The sequence below is a fragment of the Oryctolagus cuniculus genome, chromosome 5 (assembly GCF_051225735.1).
Source record: "Oryctolagus cuniculus isolate XC-2025 breed Fujian yellow rabbit chromosome 5, ASM5122573v1, whole genome shotgun sequence".
NCBI classification, from domain to species: Eukaryota; Metazoa; Chordata; class Mammalia; order Lagomorpha; family Leporidae; genus Oryctolagus; species Oryctolagus cuniculus.
The window spans coordinates 92,734,593-92,758,916 of NC_142871.1; the positions used below are offsets into that span (position 1 = coordinate 92,734,593).

Here is a 24,324-nt window from a genome sequence, read left to right on the forward strand (position 1 = left end):
GGGGCGAGCGCCGCGCGCAGCCCGCGGGACCCGCGACCCCGGCGCCCCGCGACCCCAGCCGGCTGCGGGCCCCCGCCGTGCTCACCGCCACGAAGCCCGAGGAAGAGGCGATGAACACGCGGATGACCATCCTGTCCGTGCGCCCGGCACTGAGCCTCCACCCTGCGGGATCCCGGCTGGCAGGGGCGCAGGGGCTGCACCCGGCTTAAGCCGCCGCCGCTGCCGTCGGAGAAGATCGCGGGGACCTGGCTCCCTCCCGCCCGGTCCTCAGATAAAAGCCCAGCGCCGCCCCGCCGCAGGCTGAAGCGCGAGGAGGGGAGGAGGGAGCCGGCTGCGGGGCGTGATGGGAGTTGTAGTTTCCTCGTCTCCCCGGAGCGCTCGGTGGACCGAGCTCCGTCCACCCCCCCTTCTGGATCCCCTCAAGGCACGGATGGCTGGAGGGGACCCTGGGGCCGGGGACAAGCTCAGAGTTGGGGTGGCGAGGATCTTGGCGAGAGGAGGAAAGCCAAGTAGGCAAAAGGGCTAGGTCCAGAGTCCAAGCGTGGGTTGTGTGTTGCGGTTTGCTGGTGTGAGCATCTCCACCCTGGAACGCCGAAGGACGCGGTCGTGCCGCCGAGACCCGCCGTCTCAGGGCTCGTGCAACCTGCCGGGTGGGCGCGGCGGGTTTGCAGAGGTGGCGGCGGCGGTGGGACTGGACTCGCCTGTTTTCCCAGCCCCGCGCGGAAAGGTGATTGTTTCAAGTAAACGAGAGGTTTTCTCCTGGAGACGCTGAACATTAGAAACCCAGATGAGAGCACAACTGATATTTTATTTTTCTTGGCAAAACTGTAATTGTAGTCGAAAAAATAAATACCTAGCGAAACGAGAGTCCCTCTATCAGCGTCGAGAATCGGAACCCCACCCGCCCCACCCCCACCAGGCACAATGGCTTCGCCTCTCTGCACCTAATATTTACAGTTGAGCCAAATCTCAGCCCTTCTCAGAACTGCTACACGTTCCAGCGGCCTCCCGGGAGGATGCTGTTGAGTAAGAAGGCTTTTATGCAGTTGCTAATAGTTCAGGAATAGTTCCTTAGCTAGCTTTTCGGGATTGATGGGAGCCCAAGCCTCCCAGTTCCGGGCACATGAACCAGTGTGCCTGCAGGGCTGTATTTACATTCTTCCTTCCAGGAGGAGCTATGTTAATTAACAGTTCTGGAAGGGAAGAAAATCAGACGGTGAGGTCTCTGGCTCTTTGGTTTCTTGCTCAACTGCTAATCATTTGGGGAAATTTTTTGAAAGCAGTTTTCAAAATTTCCAATTTACGACTTTTCCTCTCGATTAAGCCGTTTCTGTAGTAGCCCTTTATCAATGTAGTAGACAAAACAGAAGATACAATCCTGATGGCAATTTATTCCCTTTTAGTGTTCAAAAGTTTTCAATAGGAGGGTACTTCAAAAAGTAGGTAAAAAATGGAATTAAAAGTACGTATATTTTGGTCCCAAAATATCACTCTGTAAATGTAATTTTAATGTTGCTGCCATAAATGTCAAAATGTATATTTGTAAAATATAAAATAATTGGCCTAAACGTTGCTACTACTTTTCCTGTGTAAATGCCAAGTCTTTATACACAGCCAGCATTTGCTTTGCTTTGCTGTCACTTAGCTGTGAGGACATAAATTCAGAAAATTGGAGCTGAGAGCCTATTCTGTGAAAGGCAGCAGAGTAGATAAAAAGTTGAGCAAGTCATTTCTTCAGTCAGCAGAGCACCTATTGTCTGCACATGAAAAGAGACAATGTACAAAACTAGCCACAGAACAAGACACACTGTGCCAGCCCAGTGCTGTGTAGATACAAAGGAAGAAGAGGGAAGAGGTAGCTTTTGATAGAGGGAACTTTGAAATGAGAAGAATTTCTACCAACATTTAGGGAGGCTGCAGAAAACATAACATCCAGGGTGTAGGAGGAGACTGGCAAGAGCTCCTGTTGCCTCAGAACAGGAGTAGGGGAACTGGTAGACCCTGGCTGAATCAATGCAATGAGGGAGGCTCGCTGAGTTGTCTGGGTTCTGTTTCCCAGCTCTGATCTTCCAAGTGCTAGGCGGCGTGGTGCCTCCAAAGCCATGTTCATATAAAAGCTGACTGGGTAAGGCTGAGCACCCAAGCCAAGCAAGCCCGAGCGGCATCTCTGCCCTAAGGATCTGAAATTGGAAGTGGAGATGCAAGAAAGCCTGGATGTGTGATGTGTATGAATAGGACTAAAAGTACATGCTAGCCCATGACATTCCTCTTTCAGCAGTTTACGGTAGGAAAAGTGAAAGACCAGGACAGCAGTAGAGTATAAAGGTGGATGCTAGGGGCAGGGGATGGGATGCTCAGAGCCAGCTGGGGCAGAGGGAACTGAAATGAGAAGAGGAGGCTAGGGTGGCCGCTGTTAAGAGAGGAGCAGAGACCCTGAGAGGGAGGCTGGCAGCTTTCTTACCTGCCCCTTTGGTTTTCATGAAGCCCAGTCTGCGACAGTTCCTGCCCTTGGTTGCTGTTTCATATCCCCCCCTTTTATCTTGAGCTACTTCAAATGCATCTCTTCTAGCAGCTGTAAAATCCTAACCCGCGGAAAGTATGCATAGTTACTCATGGTCCTTTGGGGGTTAGGCAGGTGCCACAGGGAAGGAGATGAGGAAGGTCCAGATACACATAAGTGAGGGGACTTCAAAATCTCCTTGGAAAAGTGGAATTAAAGGATGACTCTATTTTGGTACAAAGTTTGTACTCCAAATAAATATAGGACAGTCTTCAAAACACCCATGGAAAATGCATCTGATGAAAAAACTATGCATGGATTTCAAAAGGACTTTGTACTATAATAAACATATCTTTCAATTCCATATTTCCATGAAATTCTGGAGTTTTTTGTTTATTTTAAAAGATCTACTCCCCAAGTTCACTCACCAGGTGATTTTAACAGCCGGGGCTGGGCCAGATGGAAGCCTGGAGCCCAGAACTCCATGCTAGTCTGCTCTGTGGGTGGCAGGGGCCCAAGGACTTGGGCCATCCTCCTCTGCTTTCCCAGGCACATTAGCAGGGAGCTGGATCAGAAGTGGGGCAGCCACAACTTGAACCTGCACTCTAACATGGGAAGCCAGCATCCTAAGCAGTGGTTTACCCTGCTGTGCCATCCTCTCCATGATGCCCATCCTCTCCATTAACTTTTTAAAGGGCCCTCATACATTGTGTAAGGGGTGAGAACTGTAGCAAACCAGATGGCGTGTCTCATTCAGATGTTTGTCTGAAACGATCTTCAGTGTTGACTTGATTTTTAAATACTGAGACCCCTAAGCCAAAAATCACCTGCAGGTCCGTGCAGACACGGTTCCCTAGGTTTCTTCCTCCAGCGTAAAGCATTGAAGTCAGTGTTTGCTGCCCCATAAACCCACAAGAAGCACTAGTTGAGATTACAGTGATAATTGATTATCACTGCTGACCTTTGGGAGGGCATTTCCAGCAGAGAGGTTGGAGCGACTGGAAGACTGTGGCCTGGGAAGTGGTCCTCGCCAAGGCATCGACCTAGGCTTTCGCTCCCCTGTTTGGCAGCTGAGCAGTAATGGAGGGGAAAGAGAACAATGGTAGAAGCTATAAGGGGAGTCAGGGACTACAAATATTCTTCAGTAAGGTTTATCTATAGATTAAATGGAGTACCTTTCATCAGTCAGCTGTTCAGATTATGTTTTCAGAGTGGAATTGAACCTGATGGAGAATTCCGTTCTGCCAGCGTTGCTCTGTTCACAGCGCTCTAATCCCAAACAGCTCTCCAAGGGTTTAACTTTTTAAGACGTGTCACGGCCACCACATCATGCATGTCACAATCCCTGCCTGCTCCAGGTGGTTGGCATGTTTGGTAGTTGGTGAGGGGATCGTGAGAGAGGTTATGAGCCGAAGAGCAGAGGTAGGTCGGAGAGGTGAAGGCCTGGGCCTCAGAGCCAGGCCTGGATTAATGTCCCGGCTGTCTGACCTTCGGCAGGGCAGTCCACTTAACTTAGAGGACTCACCTTCCTTGTGGTTGGCAGCCTACTGGAAATGATGAATGAGTACGTCAAGATTTTCTTCTTTTCTTCTCACAGTTCCTGGCACACAGTTAGGACTCAGAAAGTAAAGACAATTATTAGTCATGCAATATAAATCAAAGAACAGCCTACACTTGCATGATGCATAATAAATTCGATAAACATGTGTTTCATGTCTGTGATGTTAGCCTTCTAAATAACAAAGATCTGGTTTGTATAAGCCTCTTTGTACAGTGCCATGTTCAGTTAAAGTTCTCAACAAAATCTTTTTGTTGTTAAGGAACTTAAGAGACCATACTTATAAAAAGAATATTAGGGAAATGAAGCTGCAACGAAGTCAAATAATTCAATGTGAATTTCATAAGAAGAGAATTCATCCACTGCTTTATGTTGCTTTATCAGGCTGACTCTTGATCAAAGAAAATCTTAATTAACTGGGTTTTCCAGTGGGAATAAAGCACTGGGGACATGGAAATGTTTTTTCCCATTACAGGGGACAGAGAATGCTATTGGTTGAATGTGAACTGATAAAACCCAGCAAACTGGGCAAAAGGTGTGAGATGGAAAGGAGGTGGAGGGCAGAAGCCATTATCTTGGAACTGTAACAAGGAGGCTTTGAGATCTGCTGGTGGAGTAGCCACTGAGAGAACTAAACCCTTGTGTGCAGTTCATTTCTTGCAGCAGCACTCATTCAATGAGTGCCAGATGCTATGCTAGATGCCAGCAAGTCAGCAACCAATCAAACACAGTTCCTACCTTCATGGAAATTATGACCTAACTGGGGAAGACGAAAATTGAATGTGTTATTACAAGTGTGCTAAGTGCTTAAAGGAAAAGACTAGCTATTATTTTGTTAGTTTTTTTGCTTTGTAATCTTTTTCAAAAAGATGCATTTATTTAATTTGAAAGGCAGAGTTACAGAGAGAGAGAGAGATCTCACATCATTCTCCAAATAGCTGCAACAGCTGGGGCTGGGCCAGGCCAAAGCCAGAAGTTTCATCCAGGTTTCAAATGTGGGTAGCAGGAGCACAAATACTTGGGTCATCTTCCACTGCTTTCCCAGGCATATTAGCAGGGAGCTGGATCGGAAGTGTATATCCAAGACTTGAACTGGGGCCTGCCCATATAGGATGCTGCCGTTTACAGGCAATGACTTAAAGCCACAATGCTGGCCCTTTGTTTTTGTTTGTTTGTTTATAAAGATTTATTTATTTAAGAGATAAAGTTATGGAGAGAGTGAGAGACAGAGAGAAAGGTGTTCCATCTGCTGGTTCACTCCCCAAATGGCCACAAAGGCCAGAGCTGGGCCGATCCAAAGCCAGGAGCCAGGAGCCAGGAGCTTCTTCCAGGTCTCCCACACACATGCAGGGGCCCAAGCACTTGGGCCATCTTCCACTGCTTTCCCAGGCCATAGAAGAGAGCTAAACTGGAAGAGGAGCAGCTGGGACATAAACCAGTGCCCATATGGGTTGCAGTCGCCGCGGACATAGGCTTAGCCTACAGTACCACAGCACCATCCCCGGGCCCTTTGTACAAGGTCTCTCCTAGTCAACGTTTTTGGAATATGTGTTCTGTATATATACGTATATATGAGTGGATGTGTGTGTGTGTGTGTGTGTATAAAATTCTACCCTCCAAGATTGCATTCCAGTTCAGGAGATGACATCACTATAACAAAGATTCAAAGATGATTATTGCTTGAACAATTTTAAGCAACACAAGTTACAGGAATTTCTGATAATCTACATTTTCTTATTAGTTTACTCCTTTGAAAGTGATTACCATGTTATAGTAAATATAAAATTTACATTTAGGTTATTGTTGAATTTAGAAGCTATTTTGATTCTTCATAAATACATTGCTAATGAGTTTTCAGAATTCATTATAATTCCTCATTATGTTAAGCATAAAGGCCATTTAAAATAATTGCAGAAGAGGAAATATAAGAAAATATTTATATATAGAAGCAATTAGAGAAAAATGGAAAAGTCGGGTTAAACAAACCTACAGTGTTACTATTTTTGTAGCAATTATTTTTCTTATTGCTTTTACTGTGCTTCTGAAAGGCTACTGAATAGAAATTATGAACATTTGCTTTCAGAGCTTTTTAGTACCTTAAGCCATCAAGATTTTGCAAGGAATGAGGTCTTTACTTTAAATTCTTTGGCTCATGGTATCATTATTCCAATTTGCAAGGGAGAAACTGAGGCACAGAGAAATTAAGGCGGGCTGATTTCAGAGCTCCTAACCCATTGCCTTTGCCACATCGTATGATTTGTTTCCATTGTTGCTGTTGTAATCCCCATCAGTTTGTTAATGCTGCTAATTTCTGTATCCCAACAGAAATAACTTGGTAATATCCCCTCATTTCCATGGCACATAACAGTAACCTTTGAGATTCAATATACTTAAATACTGCCAGTTGTTTCTCTCTTTGCTTTTTCTCTTGTTTATTTAGTACATGGTTTATGGTTTGTCTTTTCCCACCCAAATGTCAGTTTCTGGAGGCCAGGGACCAGTTGGTTTTCCTCTCTGCAGTAATCTATACATCAGTGCATGGTAGATAGCAAATGCCCCGTAACTACTGGTTAATGATTAAACACTATACGTGGGTGTGGAAAAAAATAAGTAAATTCTTTGACTCTTTCCTGAAAGTAAAATCAAAGAGAGGAGAGAAACACAGAGTACCTAAATGTTAGCTAACTTCTTTTTCTCATTCTGTACACTCATTTCTACTCAGTTCATTCAGAGGCTGCTCAAATTACAAATATCACTCTGGTCTACACCACAATGAAAGTGTTTGGGTTCAAATAGCATTTTTCCAGGAGAAAGCATTTTTGGATTAAGTAGAATTTCATTTAACACTGATGTTATGTAGCTAATATTCCTGTTAACACAACTTATCATGATCAGAGGCCCTGAGCTGACCCAAATATCACTAAATTTATGACAAAAATGAAGCACTCCCTAATGGAATTTATTCCTGCCTGTGTTAATTCCACCCTGGTTGTAAATCATACATATTTTTAAAGTTTATTAAATTTTTTTGCCCCAAAACAGTGTAATAAAATAACTTCTTTAACCACAGTTTACATTTGTCCAGAACACATGGACTTTTAAAAGCCCATTTAACTCAGCTCGACTTACAACGGTACTTTTAAAGGTTTATGGAAAAATGAAATTAAAAGGTAAGTCTATTTTGGTGCAAAAAAAATCGAAATTGCCGTGAGGCTGGCACTGTTGCATAGTGAGTTAAACCATTGCCCCTGTGATACCAGCATCCCTTGTAGGCACTGGTTCCTGTCCTGGCTGCTCTGCTGCTGATCCAGCTCTCCACCAATGGCCTGTGAAAAACAGTGAAACATGGCCCAAGTGCTCGGGCCATCCACGTGGAAGATTCAAATTAATCTCCTGGCTCCTGGCTTTGGCCTGGCCTGGCACTGGCCGTTGCAGCCATCTGGGGTGTGAACCAGCCGATGAAAGATCTCTCTACCTCTGTCTCTGTCTCTCATTAACTCTTATAAATAAACAAATAAATAAATAAATAAATCATTTTTAAACACTGAAATTGTGGAAAATAGGGCTTTTCAAAAAGCTCATAGGGTGTGAGTGTTACACACAACTGATTAAGCCATTTGCTTGGCAAACCCAAATCCCACATCAGAACGTCTGGGAATGGAGTCCTGCCTCCACTTTAAATCTAGATTCCTGAAGGTAGCAGATAATGGAACAAGTACTTGGGATCTGGCTACCAATACAGGACACCCAGATTGAGTTCCCGGTTCCTGGCTTTGCCATGGTTCAGCCTTGTCTAAGGTAAGCAGTTAGGAAGTGAACCAGCAAATGGAAGATTTTCTCTCTCTTTCTCTCTCTCTCCTTCTCTCTCTCTCTCTTTAAAATAAAGAAATAAATGAAACTTTTAAAAAACTTTGACGGAAATGCTCATTATGAAAAACGAGCCATGAATTTCAAAAATTTTTGTTCAACATAAACTTGGCATTTTAATTTCATTTTCCCTACAAACTTTTTAAAAAAGATTTATTTTATTTGAAAGACAGAGTGCTGGAGAGATAGGGACAGAGAGGGAGATCTCTTCCAAATCTGCCAGTTCACTCCCCAAATGCCCATGATAGCCGGGGCTGGGGGAACCAGGCTGAAGTCAGGAGCCAGGAGTTTTATCCAGGTCTCCCACACAGGTGGCCAGAACCCAGGTCATCATCTGCTGCCACCCAGGTGATTGGCAGGAAGCAGCCAGGACTCAAACTGGCCTTCTAATATGAGGTGCAGGCATTCCAAGTGAGAGCTTAAACCACTGCACCACAATGCCCACTTCCCCCAAGCTTTTTGAAGTACTCCTTATTTGTTAAACATCCGCTCTCCTTCAGCAACTTATCCAACTTCCTATCTTCAGCAATTTGCATTTCTTTACATTTTTAATAACTTAAAAATTCAACTCTCAGAATCAGAAAAAGTGTTAATATATCCTTCTAATTCCTAAGAGGTCTATGATTTTCATAGCTGTTCAGCAGGAGAGATGTTGTACACTTTTAATTCCATACCACTAGCATTTATCAAGTTCGCACTATGCAGTAAGCACTGTACTAGATGCTATAAATATGAAGTTTCCTCAGAGAGTATGTTTTGAGAATGGGGTGAAACAGTTTTAGCACAAACTGAAGACCTAGACAGAAGTACAAACAAGGGTCAGTAAGTGAGTGATTGTGTGAAAACCCCGTGGAGACAATGAAATATGGGTCTTTGAAAGCAGTATTTTTAGTATGATCTGAAGTTTACTTGCAACGTGTATCAGTATTGTTCTGGTTTTAGATCGTAAATCAGGATAAATAATATTAATTTAGGTCATTAAAATTTTGTCAGTGCCTATAGTTATGTAATTTGCTGCATTTTTTGCCTTTGTTCCTCTATTAAGAGTAACAACTGTGTATATGGAGTCAAGGTTGGAAGGTGGGAGGTGCTGGGGCAGATGGAATTTTGCAATACTGAAGAGCAACCTATCATTCAAAGAATTATAGGCTTCCTGTTTTTAAACTCCACTTGCACTTTCATGTTAATAGACATGCAGCTGCAAATTTGACCAAACTGAACAAATTTCTGTCAGCAATAGTGACATTTAGTTATTTCGTGTAGGATGTGCCCATGGAGGTGAATCCAGGTGTTTTGAAGCAATCCAATAGCATTCTCAAAGCCCAAGTCACCTCTGTTTCCACTCTGCCATGCTCAGCCTACTGACGTTATTCCTTGGGTTTGTTGCTTCTTGGTGGCTTCTGACTTCAAGACTCAAAAAGAATGCCATGGAAGGAAAGGAGAGCATGACGAAGAGGAGGCAAGCTACGAACTCACAACCAGAATGAGTTAATTCAGAGAATACACTCAAGAGCTGGCTCCCTACTGGCGTGCACACAAGGCAAAAACGTGGCAGAGAGCAAGAACTCCCTTACAGTCAAGGTTTGTGTAGCTGACAGTTATGAGGGGGAGGGCGTTAGGTGGGCTGAGCTGCTTTGTGAGGACTTTTCAAAGGCCACAGGCTTTTCACACTTGGGGGGCTGTGCTCTCTGCTGGCTAGTTATTGGGGAAGAATGGAAGGGTTGGGGTTGAACTGGTTGAGAAGGAATGCAAGGGGTTGATTTTTGTCCTTGCTCCACAACACCGCCCCTCACACAGGACTTCCAGTTCCTATGAGACAATTATCCTCCAGAGACTAATAGGTGATCTATTAAGAGCTTGGTTAATTTACTCTGCATGTGCTAAAGTAGGAGTAACTCACAAGCCAGGCAATGGTCATGAACCAAATACACGTCAGTTGTCTGATAAACACGCCTCATTGAATTGTTTTCTTTTTGCCATATTGCTCTTCTAAAGGAAATCAATTTAGAGGGGGAAAAAAAACCCTCTAAATTTTACCAAATTTGTGCATTCACATTTTTTAAAGATTAGGTCAGAGATTGAAAAGTAAATTGTCACAAAAAAAGAATATCATCTTCCCCCACCCCAAAAAAACCACCACTATAACGAGAGGTGAACAAAACATAGCAGAAAACAAAACAGAAAATGTGTGTGCTATCAGTTTTGGAGATGAGCATGGGAAAAAGTCTGCGTGAAGAAAAGTCACAAATACTTAAAGCTACTCTGAATGCAGAAACGTTTATTTTAGAAAATGGAAGCCCCAGATTCATTGTCCAATAAAGTACTATTTTCTATTAAAACCAAATGGTAGGACTTCTGAATTCTGTGTTCCTTTTTCACTTTCTTGAATCGCCTCTAAATTAGCACAAGAGGGAAATGATTTCCACTTGTGCTTACTAGAGAGGGGACAGACGCAGAAGTTAAAACCAAGATGCATTAGAGTCACACTTCTTTTCTCATTGCTGCCTCCCCAGCTTTCCGTCTCAGCGGGAGAAACCTCAGCATGCCCGGGGCTGGGAAGGGCAAGCAGAATTGATACATTGTATCCTGAGTCAACCCCACCTGGCATTCCTGGCTTCTGCCCATCTGGAAAGCCTTAGCAAAGGTCAAAACCTCAAATGCCTACTAGGACAAGGCAGGAAGAGCCATGAATAAGATAATACAAGCTAAGATGCTTACTTTGAAAATTTGTGTTTCTTTATTTGAGAGGCAGAAAGAACATGAAAGAGAGAGAAAAGAGGTGGGGATGCACTTCCATCTGTTGGTTCACTCCCCAGATGCCCACAATTGGCCAGTAAATTGGGCTGGGGTCTAAGCAAAGAGCCAGGAACTCAATTCAGGTCCCCCACAGGGTTAGCAGGAGCCCCGCCCAGGGATGGGTCTGCAGTAGTAGGAAGCAGGATCAGGATCCAGAAGTCAAACTCAGGTACTCTGATATGGGTGGGACATGGATATCCAAAGTGCTAGACCATAGGACTACCCCTCAACTGCTTCTTTTGAGACTTGATAGCAACAATACCACTTAAGATTGCTGACAAATTAGGCAGTGGCAAAAAAGAAGGAAGATAAGCATACATTCACATAGGTTCTCCAGGATATATTGTTAATATGAAGAACCTTAAAAATCAAACCAAGATGGAGTGACCTAAGCCAATACCATTAAAAACAAGAAGTCACCTTTGCCCCAAATAAAAATTCAAGTTTAAAATTACAGCCCTAAACTTTTTCCCCCAAAGCTAAAAATTAGGTGCAGCTATAAAATAAGGGACCCTATGCTTAGCTAGCTGCGACACTTGTGCCTGGCTGTGCTAAGACCTAACCCAGTTTGTATGCCTCCTAATACTCAAATAACGGTGTGGCAAGCGGGACGCCGCTCTCCCACAAGGGGAACAAAGGGAGCGAGACGTTGTCCCCCCTCAGGGTGAACAAGATGGCGCTGGCAGGGAAAGGAACTACTAAAGAAGTAAACAACAAAATGGCGACGAGGTGCATGCCTCCCATGTGATCCCGTAGCTGATTGGATAGAAGACACATGCCCTTCACATGAACAACTCGCGGATTGGACTGCTGTGTGCATGGACTCTATAGTGCTTTTGATTGGTCGCTGCGGGTATATAAACCATGTGGCTTGTACTGGGGGCGCTCTCCGGACTCCCGAGTTCAGGAGGCCCGTCTGCACAGACGCCGAATAAATCCTCTTGCTTTTGCATCAGCTGGTCTGGAGTCTGAGCCTCTGGGGTGTGCCTCTCGATGTGTTAGCATCCTCACTCCGAGGGTCTAACAATATTGCTAGGGAAGAAAACACAAGGCAGCGAATATAGTTCGCTAACTTTTTACATAAGGTGTGTGTGGGCAATTATATACACAGATATAATAAAATATCAAACTAAAGTGGGTAAAATAATTGGTTATCAGTATCAGGCAGTGAGGCGGAAGACAGAGTGGGTGGATATTGGATAAATATAATTGATTTTTCTTACTACCTTTTTTTAGGTAGTTTTGAGTTTAAGCCACATAATGCCTCAAACATGTTTTAGCTATTCAAAAATAAAATTTAATTACAAAGAAAAAAGCAAACTAAATTTGAAATCAAACTGAAACAAATTATTGTAGCTATATAACATAAGTGAAATACATAGAATATGTCTTTTAAGTGGTTTGGAACATGGTATTCCTTTTTTAAAAAATTTGTATTTATTTTCATTTATTTAAAAGGCAGAGAGACAAAGACATGGACATATACATATACATATATATATATATATAGAGAGAGAGAGAGAGAGAGAGAGAGAGAGAAATCTTCTAAGCACTGGTTCACTCCTCGAATGCCTACAAGAGCCAGGACTGGGCCAGGCTGAATCAGGAACCGGGAACTCAAACTGGGTCCCCACGTGGGTAGCAAGGACCCAGATACTTGAGCCATCACCTGCTGCCTCCCTGGGCATGTATTTGCAGGAAGCGGGTTCAGAAGCAGAGGCACCCCTCAAACACAGGCTCTCCAGTATGGGATGTGAGAACCACGAGCAGTGTCTTAACTGTACCAAACGCCACCCCTGGCACCTAGTGCTCTTACTGTTCCTCTCTCTCTCTCTCTCTCTCTCTCTCTCTTAGTTTTTCTATTTATCAATATAAAGAGAACAGATTTCATGTATTTTGTCCATGTAACTCTTAGAATTTAATAATATTTTTTTTGACAGGCAGAGTTAGACAGTGAGAGAGAGAGAGAGAGACAGAGAGAAAGGTCTTCCTTCCCTTGGTTCACCCCCCAAATGCCCACTACAGCCAGCGCGCTGTAATAATATTTTTCTCCTTCCCTCTTTCCCTCTTCCTTCCTTTCTTTTTTCTTTTAATTATTTATAATAACATACTTTCAATTTACTTTATAATCACAGGCTTAACGTTCCTTTAAATAAAGAGTTCTAAACAAAAAGTAGAGAGACCACTGTTCCAAAGGAATATGGACAAGGGTTATAACCAATAATCACAACACAAGATGTCCATTTCACTCATATACATTAATTTTTTTACTCTTTGTACTAACTACCACAAATCAGAGAAAACATGATATTTGTCTTTTTGGGTCTGCTTATTACTGTTCATCTTTAATGACATATATTCTAAAGGGAGAAAAATACCAAACAAAAGAGAAGTCTAAAATGCATCAAGTAATTATCTTGGATTTCTATCTTAAATCTATGTTACCTATATTATAGACTTTGGCAAAAAGTAAATACAGTAATGTTATTATTACTTGAAATTTACTATGTAAAATAGATACAATGCAAATTTTTTAAAAATTAACAAAAATCCTGTAATATTAAATTTGAATTGGCAATATTATATACATTCATGATTTAACTATGTAAATGTCCTAGCCTTGGCCACTGAAAGATCTCAGGTGCAATAATGCTGCAGTGGCAATGAGCTCCCCGAGTAGGTGGATTGTGTTGGTTCAATACTGTCTCCAGCAAACGTCCCAGGCTTCCTTGGAAAATGCATTATTCTGCGTGTGGGGCAGGGAAAGTACAAAATGAGTCTGGCCATTTTCTTGTGCCAGAAAGCAGAGAAGCATTAGCTGTGCTTTGAGTATCTGTGTCTCTCTGAACTGAGAATTTAATCCCCAAAGTCTTATGATAAAGGCACCAAAAAGGTGGAAACCTAACCCAATTAGGGTGTTTAGAGATGGGGATCATGAGCAGCACCGAGATTGGATTAGATTTGCCTTGGTGATGGCCTTCTTTCCGGCAGAGTGCTGAGATGGCACAGGGCATCATAAGGCGAGAGACAGGGAGCACGCTAGTGTGCCTGAGTTTATGTGGTTTCTTACAAAGCTGCCAGGACTCCGTCATGGGGGCTCCACACTGTGACATCTACATCCCATATCAGAGTGCCAGGTCAAGTTCTGGTTGCTCTGCTAAGGATCTAGCTTCCTGCTAATGAGCCTAGGAAAGCAGTGGAAGATAGCCCAAACCTTTGGGCCCCTGACACCCACATGGGAAAACTAGATTGAGTTCTGTGCTCCTGGCCTGACCCAGATCTGGCCACTTGAAGAGTGAAACAGTAGATGAAAGCTCACTCTCTCTCTCTGCCTTTCAAATAAATAAAATCTTACCAAAAAATTATAATACATCCTCAATAGATAGGAAAAAGCTCTTCTTTACAGAATTATGTATACAAATAAATGAAGAAATGAAAATTGAATCAACATTTTATAACAATCATATAATTTACATAATGAAGTAAATATCATTGGATGCTAACACCATTAAATATAAGATTGTTGTGGAACATACTATTTACAGATTGATCACTGCTTTCCAGGAAATCCATACTTTTGCAATGGAAGCAGCTATGAGTCCTCAATTTAGTCATGGGATCATCCTTAGCATCCCTGTTGTTGGACAACCTGGCATTATGTGCCTCTAGACTGATGCACTGTAAAGAGCGAATCACCCATGGAGTATGCCGGCCAAATATTGATTCCAATCCAACTTTTAGACTCAGCTTCCAATTTACAGGATAAACTGGATGAAGGGGAGTTTGGAGTTAACTAATACTACAAGGCAGCAGACAAATCCGGAATAGGAGTTAGTTAATCTAACAGACTTTGGACTGGACTCTTCTAAAAGTCAATATCATAAAAACAACACAAATGAATCAATGCTTGAGGAACAATTCTTGCCTAACTTCTTCAACCAAATAGAGTGAGTGAAACTTGACTGATCTTGATTAACAAAAACAAAAGCTGTAAATGACCTTTTGGAAATGAGGAAATTTTAATCTGGATAGGATATTAAACTTGAATACAACAGAGAGCTCTTGTTAATTTTCTCAGGCATGAAAATGTATTACGATTATGTAAAAGAACGTCTTTATTCTTAGAAGATACAGGATGACAAATTTAGGGTGAAGTTTCAAGATTTCATTATTTCAAAAATTCAGATGGGGCAGGTGTTTGGCATAGTGGTGAAGATGCCGCTTGGTAATCTGCACCTCATATCAGAGTGCCTGGGTTCCAGTTCCAGTTCAGCTTCCAATCCAGCTTCCTGCTAATGCACACCGTGGGAGGAGAGGTGATAGCTCAAGTATTTTGGATCCCTGTTAGCCTCATGGGATACTTGGATCGAGTTCCTGGCTCCGGCTTCAGCCTACTCTGGTCCTGGCCCTTGTCATTTGGGGAGTGCACCAGCAGATAGATCTGTGTTTGCCTCTGTTTCTTTCTCTCTCTTTCAAATAAATATTTTTTGAAGATTTATTCATTTTTTGAAAAGCAGAGGGGTGGGTAGAGATAGAGTTATAGAGAGAGATCTCTAACAGCTGCTGGTTCACTTCCCAAATGGCTGCAATGGCTGGGGCTGGGCCAGGGCTGAAGCCAGGAGCCAGAAACTCAATCTGGGTCTCCCAGGTGGGCGTCAGGGGCCCAGATACTTCTGTCATCATCTGCTGCCTTCCCAGAAACTGGATCTGAAGTGGAGCAGCAGCTGGGGCTGAAACTGGCACTCCAATATGGGATGCCAGCATTGCAAGCAATGCTTAACCTGCTCTGCCAACAACAGTGGCCTCCAAATAAATAACTTTTTAGAAAGGGGAAGGAAGGAAGGAAAGGATGGAAGGAGGGAGGAGGGGAGATAGGTAGAGAAGAATCAGACATGGCAAAATGTTAATTGCTGTTGAATCAAGGGATATTTTTCAGGATCAGTTGGGTGGGAATTCATACAGTAATAAACTCATATATGATAATATCTGGCAGCTAGTAAGTAGCTACTCCCTGCTTTTCCTTCCTTGAATCTGAGCAGAGCTTCCCACAGTGACAGGCACAGTATCTGGGCGGCGGAAGGGGCTGTGCAGATCGCCTCCTTTAACCCCTGAGTGTAACTGCGAGGGACATGAGGTTTGGTGTACGAGCACTGCCGTTGGCGCAGACTGAGGACAGGTTCCTTTAGACGTAGTTGCTCCTCCTGGTAGGAGCATGAGCTCAAGAATCAGGATCTGGATGCACACTCTTCCTGTGTGATCGTAGACAAGTCAGTCAACCTTGCTGAGACGTACCCCTTCCTGATTCATCGAGATAATAAACCATCTCTCTCTGACACAGTCATTAGGAGGATGGAGGAGAGAAATGTGAATGAACTGCCTGAATCAGCCAAGAATGTCAGCAGCGTGGATTCTTACGACTCCTGCTCCAGACCCTCACCACCCATCTCTTCGTTTTTCTGCCTCTCTTTTCCTTCAAAGGCCCTTTTCCACATCCTTCTCACTTGCGCATGCGTGAGAAGTGCCTTCTGCAGGATTCTACGGCCAGCGGCTCCTGCGGCCAGCGGCTCCTGCCTCTCTGTGTGACTGTCCTAGCCCTGCCATCTGATGTGAACCCTGCGGTGCCTTCAGCTGAGGAAACGTCACTCACAGCTGTTCAGGGCCCCCCTTTCTCCCAAACATGACAGATGAAGGTGGCTTCTGCCTGCATCATTACAAAATATAACTCTTGATAAAAGGGCTAATTGAAAAACAGATCTTTAAAAAACAAGCATTAAAATATTGGGAAAAACATAAATCCAGAAATCATAAGACATTTAGGCAGATATAGTTTACTATGTGCCACAACTCATATACAGGAAGAGCCAGAGGCTCTTAAATTAAAAAAAAAAACACTAATTTGTTAGTGTTTTATGTACATTAGGCATTATATTAGGTACCTTTCAGGTGTGGTCACACTTGATCCTTGTAGCAGCTCTTGGAGGAATAGTCCCCCTTGACAGATGTGAATTCGAGGGCTTACAGAGATTTATCTAGTAAGTGATTTATCCAGTAAGGTGCAGAGACACATCTGTATCTGGGTCTCACTCCAAAGCCTGTACATCTATGAAACAGTAAGATGCACCCAGCTATAGAGTTGCCCTGCACAGAAGTGGCTCCACAGAGGTCACTGTTGTGATGATGGCCCAGCTGGACTTTAACTGATATTTTTCAGACCACATCAGCTGGGAGGTATTGTCGCAGTGTTAACTTCCAGCATGGTGCAGCCCAGTTTGTTGATTAGCTGAAACCCAAGCTCCATTTGAGCTGCTTGTTCAGTGCGGGTTTCCCAAACCTAAAGCAATCGTGGGCTTATGGCTGGCCAGGCAGTGGGATGGCTCCCCGCCAGTCCAAGAGCGTGTGAGTGCTGATGTCAAGCGCATTGTTCACTGCAGATGTTAACAATGGCTCTTCTGTCTGCCTCTGCCTAGTGCCTATGTTAGTTCCTGGTGCAAGCAATCTTCGTTTAGGGCCCTGAGAGGGGACCCAAAAGTGCTTAACTGGAATAGAACCCTCTCGAGAGACAGAGAGGAAACCACCAGGCCACATGGGACACCCCCATGATTCTTTCTGTTTGTGCCCCCAGAGTCCCACCCAAACAGTACATGGCTTTCAGTTCTCCTCCAGCACCTGGATGCTGTATATCCTGGGTTGTCAGAGGTCACTCTTTTAAGTCCTTCCAAAAATGACCCCTTTCCTCTCCTTTGGCCACTGACTCCCTTGACCCACAGAACACATACCTCACCTCCACCAACAGTCCTGACTCGGGATTTGTCTCAGTTTGAGTCAGAGGCTTTTGTTTACAACTTGCCAGGTGCATACTTGTCATTGCCCCTGAATTCTTCCTGGAACTAGTTAGGTAAGTAAGTAAATGAGTATCCACTATGTGCAAAGCTCTGTCGTGCTCAAAATCCGACGGAGGATATGATAAACAAAGGTAGTTGTGTAAGGCTCAGCGTAAATACTGAATAAATGAAACGAAAAAATGTTACATGGATTGAAAAAAAAAAAAAACAAGAAGGAAAACCTCTCATTTGTTAGAGATGGAGATGAAGAAAACTATCAAGAATGCCATTTTAATGATAATCCAACAGCAGAACTTTTTGAGGCCAAACTTTATGTGCCATAGCGTATCTTGCCCACCTCATCTCACCGTCCTGCCTATGCCTTCTCCACTGCGGCTAGGCTAAACCACTTGCTGCCCATAATGCTCTCTACCACTTTTCATCTCCCACTCTTCACTCTTTTTACCTGAGTCACCTCCCTTCTACCCACCATCTCCAACTGCCTAAATCCGTACTACCTTTCAAGACTCATGTCAGGGGTCACCTCTTCCAGCACATCCTCCCAGGAGAGGCCCTTTCATGGGCTCACAGCAACATGGGTCTCTCCCTAAGACTGATGATAAGGGCAGTGGTTATTAGTGGTTACAGTTTCTGGAGCCAGATTGTTTGGCACCAAATCCTGGTGCCTATCCCTTCCAGCCAAGTCATCTTGACTTATTAAGAGAACTGAGTTTATACTCATAAAGCATTAAGAAGAGTGTCTGGTCATAGCACCAAATAGATGCTAACTATTGGTACTGTTAGTGCCATCAGCCACAGCATAGCACATAACACTCTGGATTGTAATTCTTGCCTGTCTACCCATAACTTGGACCTTTCTGAGCACAAGGACAGTATATTATACAACTTATATATTCCTGATATATTTTCCTTTTTTAAAAAAGATTTATTTATTTGAAAGGAAGAGTTACAGAGAGGCCGAGGGAGAGAAAGAGAGAGAGAGAGATCTTCCATCTCCGGTTCACTCCCCAGATGGCCCCAACAGCCAGGGCTGAGCCATGCCGAAATCAGGAGCCAGGGGCTTCTTCTGGGTCTCTCATGTGGGTACAGGGGCTCAAGCACTTGGGCCATCCTCTACTTCTTTTCCAGGTGCATTAACAGGGAGCTGGATAGGAAGTGGAGCAGCCAGGACACGAACTGGTGCCTGTATGGGATGCTAGTGCAGCAGGTAGTGGCTTTACCTACTACGCCTCAGCGTCAGCCCCTCCTGATCCATTTTCTGGCACCTGGTAGCAGTAAATAACACTTGGCAGAGTTGGGGGAGAAGTGAGCTGAGCATGAGCAATTCCAAGGGATAAGACCTGAGCACAGTTTCAGGTGTGGTCTAGGGCTTGGCCTTGCTTCAAGTGATAAAGGGTGAATAAAGTTGCCACGGTCGAGGGAATCACAGACCTCTAATCCTGATGTTAAGGGGATTACCCAAATGGGACTGTATCAGGAAGTGAAGGATGTCCTGGGAAGACAGAAAGTCAAGGCATGAGATCCTTGCATCAGATGGCAGTGTTACAAGGGTTGGAACACGGTGTAAAGGAGGAGAGAAGGTATGACATTGGTAAGAGGAGAGATGGCCTCTCCCCTCCCTGTACCCTCACTACATCCTCTGTGCTGTAGCCACCAAATAGTTGAAAGCATAAATTGGGTCAGCTGTCTATTTGAAATTCTCCCCTGGATTTCAAAGCCTATAGATGCTATTCTAAAATGGCACCTAGTGGTTTATCAGTGAATCCAACAGTTAAATGATGTCATGAGGGTTGAAGAGTTAGTGACTGAATTCTAGACCTTGTTCTGTAATTAATTTCCCTGTAGATGTTTTCTGTGTGATCTTGGACAAGTTGATTTGTCTTTCTGAGCTTTGACTTTTTCTAATGTGATGTGGAGAAGTTGGATAATAATTTTTTCAGTGGTATTTTTTTAAACTTGATGACATGACCCATTTTTAGGTCAATAAACCAATTTAATGGTTCAAAATAAACATTTAAATTTGAAACAGAATAAATAACAAGTAACAATATGAAGTAGAATATATATATGTATTACACAAAATGTGCATGTTTGGAGGGAAGGGGTCATATAAAAATATATGTATATATATTTTTTAAAGATTTATTTATTTTGGGGCCAGCACCGTGGCTCACTTGGTTAATCCTCTGCTTGCGGCGCCAGCATCCCATATGGGCGCCGGGTTCTAGTCCCGGTTGCTCCTTTTCCAGTCCAGCTCTCTGCTGTGGCCAGGGAGGGCAGTGGAGGATGGCCCAGGTGCATAGGCCCCTGCACCCACATAAGAGACCTGGAAGAAGCACATGGCTCCTGGCTTCGGATTGGTACAAAGCCGGATGTAGTAGCCATTTGGAGTGAACCAATGGAAGGAACACATTTCTCTCTGTCTCTCTCCCTCACTGTCTATAACTCTACCTGTCAAAATAAAAAAAAAAGATTTATTTATTGTATTCAAAAGTTAGAGTTACAAAGAAGCAGAGGCAGAGAGAGATCCTCCATCCACTGGTTCACTCCCCAGATGGCTGCATGGACAGAGCTGCGCTGATTCAAAGTCAGGAGCCAGGAGTCTCTTCTGGCTCTCCCACATGGGTGCAGGGACCCAAGGACCTGGGCCATCCTCTACTGCTTTCCCAGGCCACAGCAGAGAGTTAGATGGGAAGTGGAGCAGCTGGAACTTGAACCAGCACCCATATAGGATGCTGGCACTGCAGGCAGTGGCTTTTCCCACTATGCCACAGTGCCAGCCCCTATATTTTCTTTTCTTTTTTTCTTTTTTTTTTCTTTTTTTAAAGATTTACTTATGTCTTTTAAAGGCAGAGAGGGAGAGACAGAGAAAGAGGTCTTCCATCTGCTGGTTCACTCTCCAAAAATCCACAATGGCGGGAGCTGGGCCAAACTGGAGACAGGAAAAAGGAGTCTCCCATGCAGGTACAGGGGCCCAAGCACTTCCACTGCTTTCCCAAGCCATTAGCATGGAGTTGGATCAGAAGTGGAGCAGCCAGGACTTAAACCGGTGCCCATATGGGATGTTGACACTGCAGGTGGCAGCTTTACCTGCTATTCCACAGTGCAGGCCCCTATTACTACTTCTTAAATGTGAAAATTGTACATCTATCAAAGCTTAAGTTCTGGATGGTTTGAAAACAGAAGATTTCATGTTCTTTTTTTAAAAAAAAAGCAACTTTATCCACTAATGCAAGAAATATAGTTTTTCTCCCATAATCTTTTCATCAATATAGTCTTCAAGCTCTTACTAGAGTAGCCATGGACTTCGACTTACTCTGTGTTGTGACCCTCCTCCCCCTCCTAGGGCTGCATCAGAGTCTGGGGAGGACGGAGAGCTGAAAGTGATAGAAAGTTCTCCAAATAAAGACAGCATGGTAATCCCTCAGAAATCTGGATAGAGACCTACCATATGACCCAGCCATTCCACTCCTGGCAATTTGCCCAAACCAAAAGAAATCAGCATATGAAAGTTATCTGTACCCCTTGTTTATTGCAACTCAGTTCACAATAACTAAGACATGGAATCAACCTAGATGTCCATCAACTGTTGACTGGATAAAGAAACTAAATACACACTACAGAGTATTACTCAGCTATGAAAAAATTGAAATCCTGTTTTTTGCAACAAGATGGATGCAACTGGAAACAATTATACTTCGTGAAATAAGCCAGCCCCCAAAAGACAGAAATAATATGTCTTCCCTGATCTGGGGTAACTAATAGATGTAATAATGTAATGTATTCGAGTGAGATGGACATTTTGAGATTCTTCTGTTGAGGAACAATGTTTTTTTCTTCAGACTATTTGTTGAACTCTTTACTTAGTGTAGGGTTAACCTTAAAAGAATTAAATAAACTGAAAATAGATGTTTGTAAAAATAAGAGTGGGGGTAGGAGAGGGAAGAGGGAGAAGGAAGAAGGGCTGGCGCATGCGCATGAGGGAGGGTAGGGTGGGAGGTATCACTATGTTCCCAAATCTGCCTATGTGAAATATATGAGATTTGTATACCTTAAATACAATTTTTAAAATTATAGATAAAAAAGTTATCCAAATAGTGACCTTTGACATATTCCCCATGTATCTTAGTGTGCTTGGGCTGCCATCACATAGTATCACAGATCAGCTGGCTTAAACAACACTTATTTCTCACCTTTCTGCAAGTTGGTAAATCCAAGCTCAAGGTGCTGTGAGATCTCATTCAGGTGAGGGCCCATCTCCTGCATTGTAGCAGGCTGCCTTCTCCCCATGTACATCCATGTCTTCTCTCTGTGCATGCCTGCGGGTGGAGAGGGAGCTCTCCTGTCTGTTTTTTTCCTAGAAGGTCACTAATTTCATCATGGAGCTGTCACCCTCATGACATCTGAATCTAATTGCCTTGCAAAGGCCCCCTGTCCTAACACCATTCACCTGAGGCCAGGGCATCCACAGATGAACTTGGGAAGTACGTAAACACTCAGTCCATAATACTGTGTCAGCCCCACAACGGAGCAGGCTGGTGATTCTGGGCCTCCTGCATGGCTGTCACCCACACTGGGCTCTCAAGGCCGGACCCAGCCGTCCCTCTGAGGATGAGTGTCCTTCCAGCAGGGGCTCAGGTGTGCTTTCCTCTCCTGGGTAGACACCTAGGGAAATCTTTTTAATCCAGAAGGAGGCCTGCTCTCCCTTCACGAGTCCCAGGTCTCAGCCTCTTCTGCAAATCCAACCCTATTGTGGGTTTGGCTTTTGGGAAACAAAACTCAGCAGGGCCTACAGACTCTTCTGCCTCAGTCTCACCTGCAGCTCCCCTGAGGAGTGAAACAAGCATGGTGAGAAGTGGGCAGAGAGAGGGAAGAGAGAATGTTTGTGGAGAAAGGCAACACAGTTCTGACTACCCTGCAGCCACATTGCCGAGCAGAGCATCCTCTCAACGCTGGGGTCAGCAGATGTGCCTCCTCTTAGTTCCCTGCCCGCCAGCTCTGGGACTGTGGCTCGGAGCTCAGACTACAGTGGCCCTGCTTCCTGTCGCTGAAGCCTCAAACTCACCTTCCATCAGTGAAGGGGTAGCAGTGTCACTTAAAGGATCAGGTCCCATCTGGTTGCTTTCAGAAGTAAACAAAGTAGAAGTCTCTGACAGCTGAGGGTTCCAAGGTTCACACAAACACTGTTCATAGAGTTTACACAAAAGCCTTATCTCCAGAGGACAAACACTCACTCTGCAGAAGAGTTTAACTCCTTCTCTACGTTATTTCCCTGAAACGGCCAGAGAAACAATGGAACAGAATACAGCATCAACCACAGGACTAAGTCTTCACATGAGTCTGTGAATGCAGCTCTTTCTTCACTCAGTCCTGGCCAGACTATTTCAGGCATTTCAGGCATAAAGGCCTTCCTCGACCTTTAAAGAGTTGGATTTTGATGTGAGTTTTGATCCTAGAATAATACTGACAAGAGATGCCCATCAAATTGTCCTTTTACGCTGCAGATTCTTTTCATTCCTGATTCTAAAAAGGACAGCTTGGTTGTGTCTTTCATTAGCTGTGCTCCAAATAGAGTGTTGCTCACCTCTGGGGTTAGCCAGTCCTGCAGAGTGTTACCTCCACACTCACCCTCAGGTAATGGAAGTCCCACTAAGACCAGCCTTCCACAGAGGGGAACCTGAGCCCCACACCACTCAGAACGCAATGGCACCAGGGTCAGTGGTCCAATGTTCCCCAGGGCTGTTCTGAGATCTGTATGCAGCCGGCAAAGACTCAGATGCATAGGAATAGGCTTGGCCGGCACCTGCAGAATTCATAGAACTAACATTCTTCACATATTTCCCAGGAAATGAGTAGACAGTTCTGGTTCTATGCATTTTGTGGATTGTTGAAGGACATTTCTAGCAAATACTAAATGCTGGGCAGAGTGGGCTTCTCAAGCCAATAGGTTTTTGAGCTGCCTCTTCCTGCTTTCAGCTGATGTGGGCTCAGGAAATGGGAAGTGATTCTATCCTGGACAGAACTTAATTAGAGAGCAAATTTGTTGCCAAAACATCCCAAGCTTCATTTCCAAGTCAAACCCAAATAGTTTCTGTATTACTCACTGATCTGCATTGCATAGAAGCTTCGTGTTTGTTTTGCAGCAGTATCATAGCAGGGGAGTACGGTGTAGCAATTTTTCTACATTTAGAATCTGATTAAATTTGCTTACCTACTTATTATCATATTCCAGATAATAATCTGAAAATTCCTCCATAAAGGAAGCATGAGGGATGTAGAAGCACAGGCAATCCTGGTGAAATTATGATAGGTCACTACTGGGGAGAACAGAATTTAATAGACCATACTTGCTTGTTTTCTCCCATGGATGGTGAAGTTGTAAAACCGAGGGTCCTCTCTGTGTAACATTATTGCTGTTATGTTGGTGAGCTGTGCCTATACCAGCTTATTTTGTTTTTTAATTGTTATTTATGTGAAAAGCAGAGAGAGAAAGAGATGGAGAGAGAGAGAGAGAGAGAGAGAGAGATCATCCATCTGCTGGTTCACTCCCCAAATGCCCACAACAACCGGGGCTGGGCTACACCAAAGCCAGAAGCCATAAACTCAATCTGGGTTTCCCATGTAAGTGGCAGGAACCCGAGTACTTGAGGCATAACATGCTTCCTTCCAGGGTGCACAGTATCAGGAAGCTAGAAGCAAAAATTAAGCCAGCACTTGAAGCCAGACACTTTGATATGGTACGCAGGCCTTGAAAGCCGTGC

General features: G+C 43.9%; 1 protein-coding gene and 1 long non-coding RNA gene across 5 annotated transcripts in view; one reads left to right on the forward strand and one right to left on the reverse strand.

Annotated features, from left to right (window-relative positions):
* Window positions 1-822, reverse strand: part of SH3BGRL2 (SH3 domain binding glutamate rich protein like 2) — a 162,221-nt gene extending 161,399 nt beyond the window's left edge. The window contains exon 1 of one of the 4 annotated variants that reach the window (XM_089332984.1): window positions 86-822. Coding sequence is in view for 3 of the 4 variants with exons in the window: in XM_070073842.2 (XP_069929943.1) it covers window positions 86-130 (45 nt within the window). In the remaining variant the exon portion in view is untranslated. The remainder of the gene's footprint in view (window positions 1-85) is intronic. The other 3 variants (XM_070073842.2, XM_070073846.2, XM_070073847.2) reach the window with 3 other exon arrangements.
* LOC149126580 (uncharacterized) overlaps window positions 1-24,324 on the forward strand; it is a 486,087-nt gene that overhangs the window by 410,637 nt on the left and 51,126 nt on the right. The window lies entirely within an intron of this gene.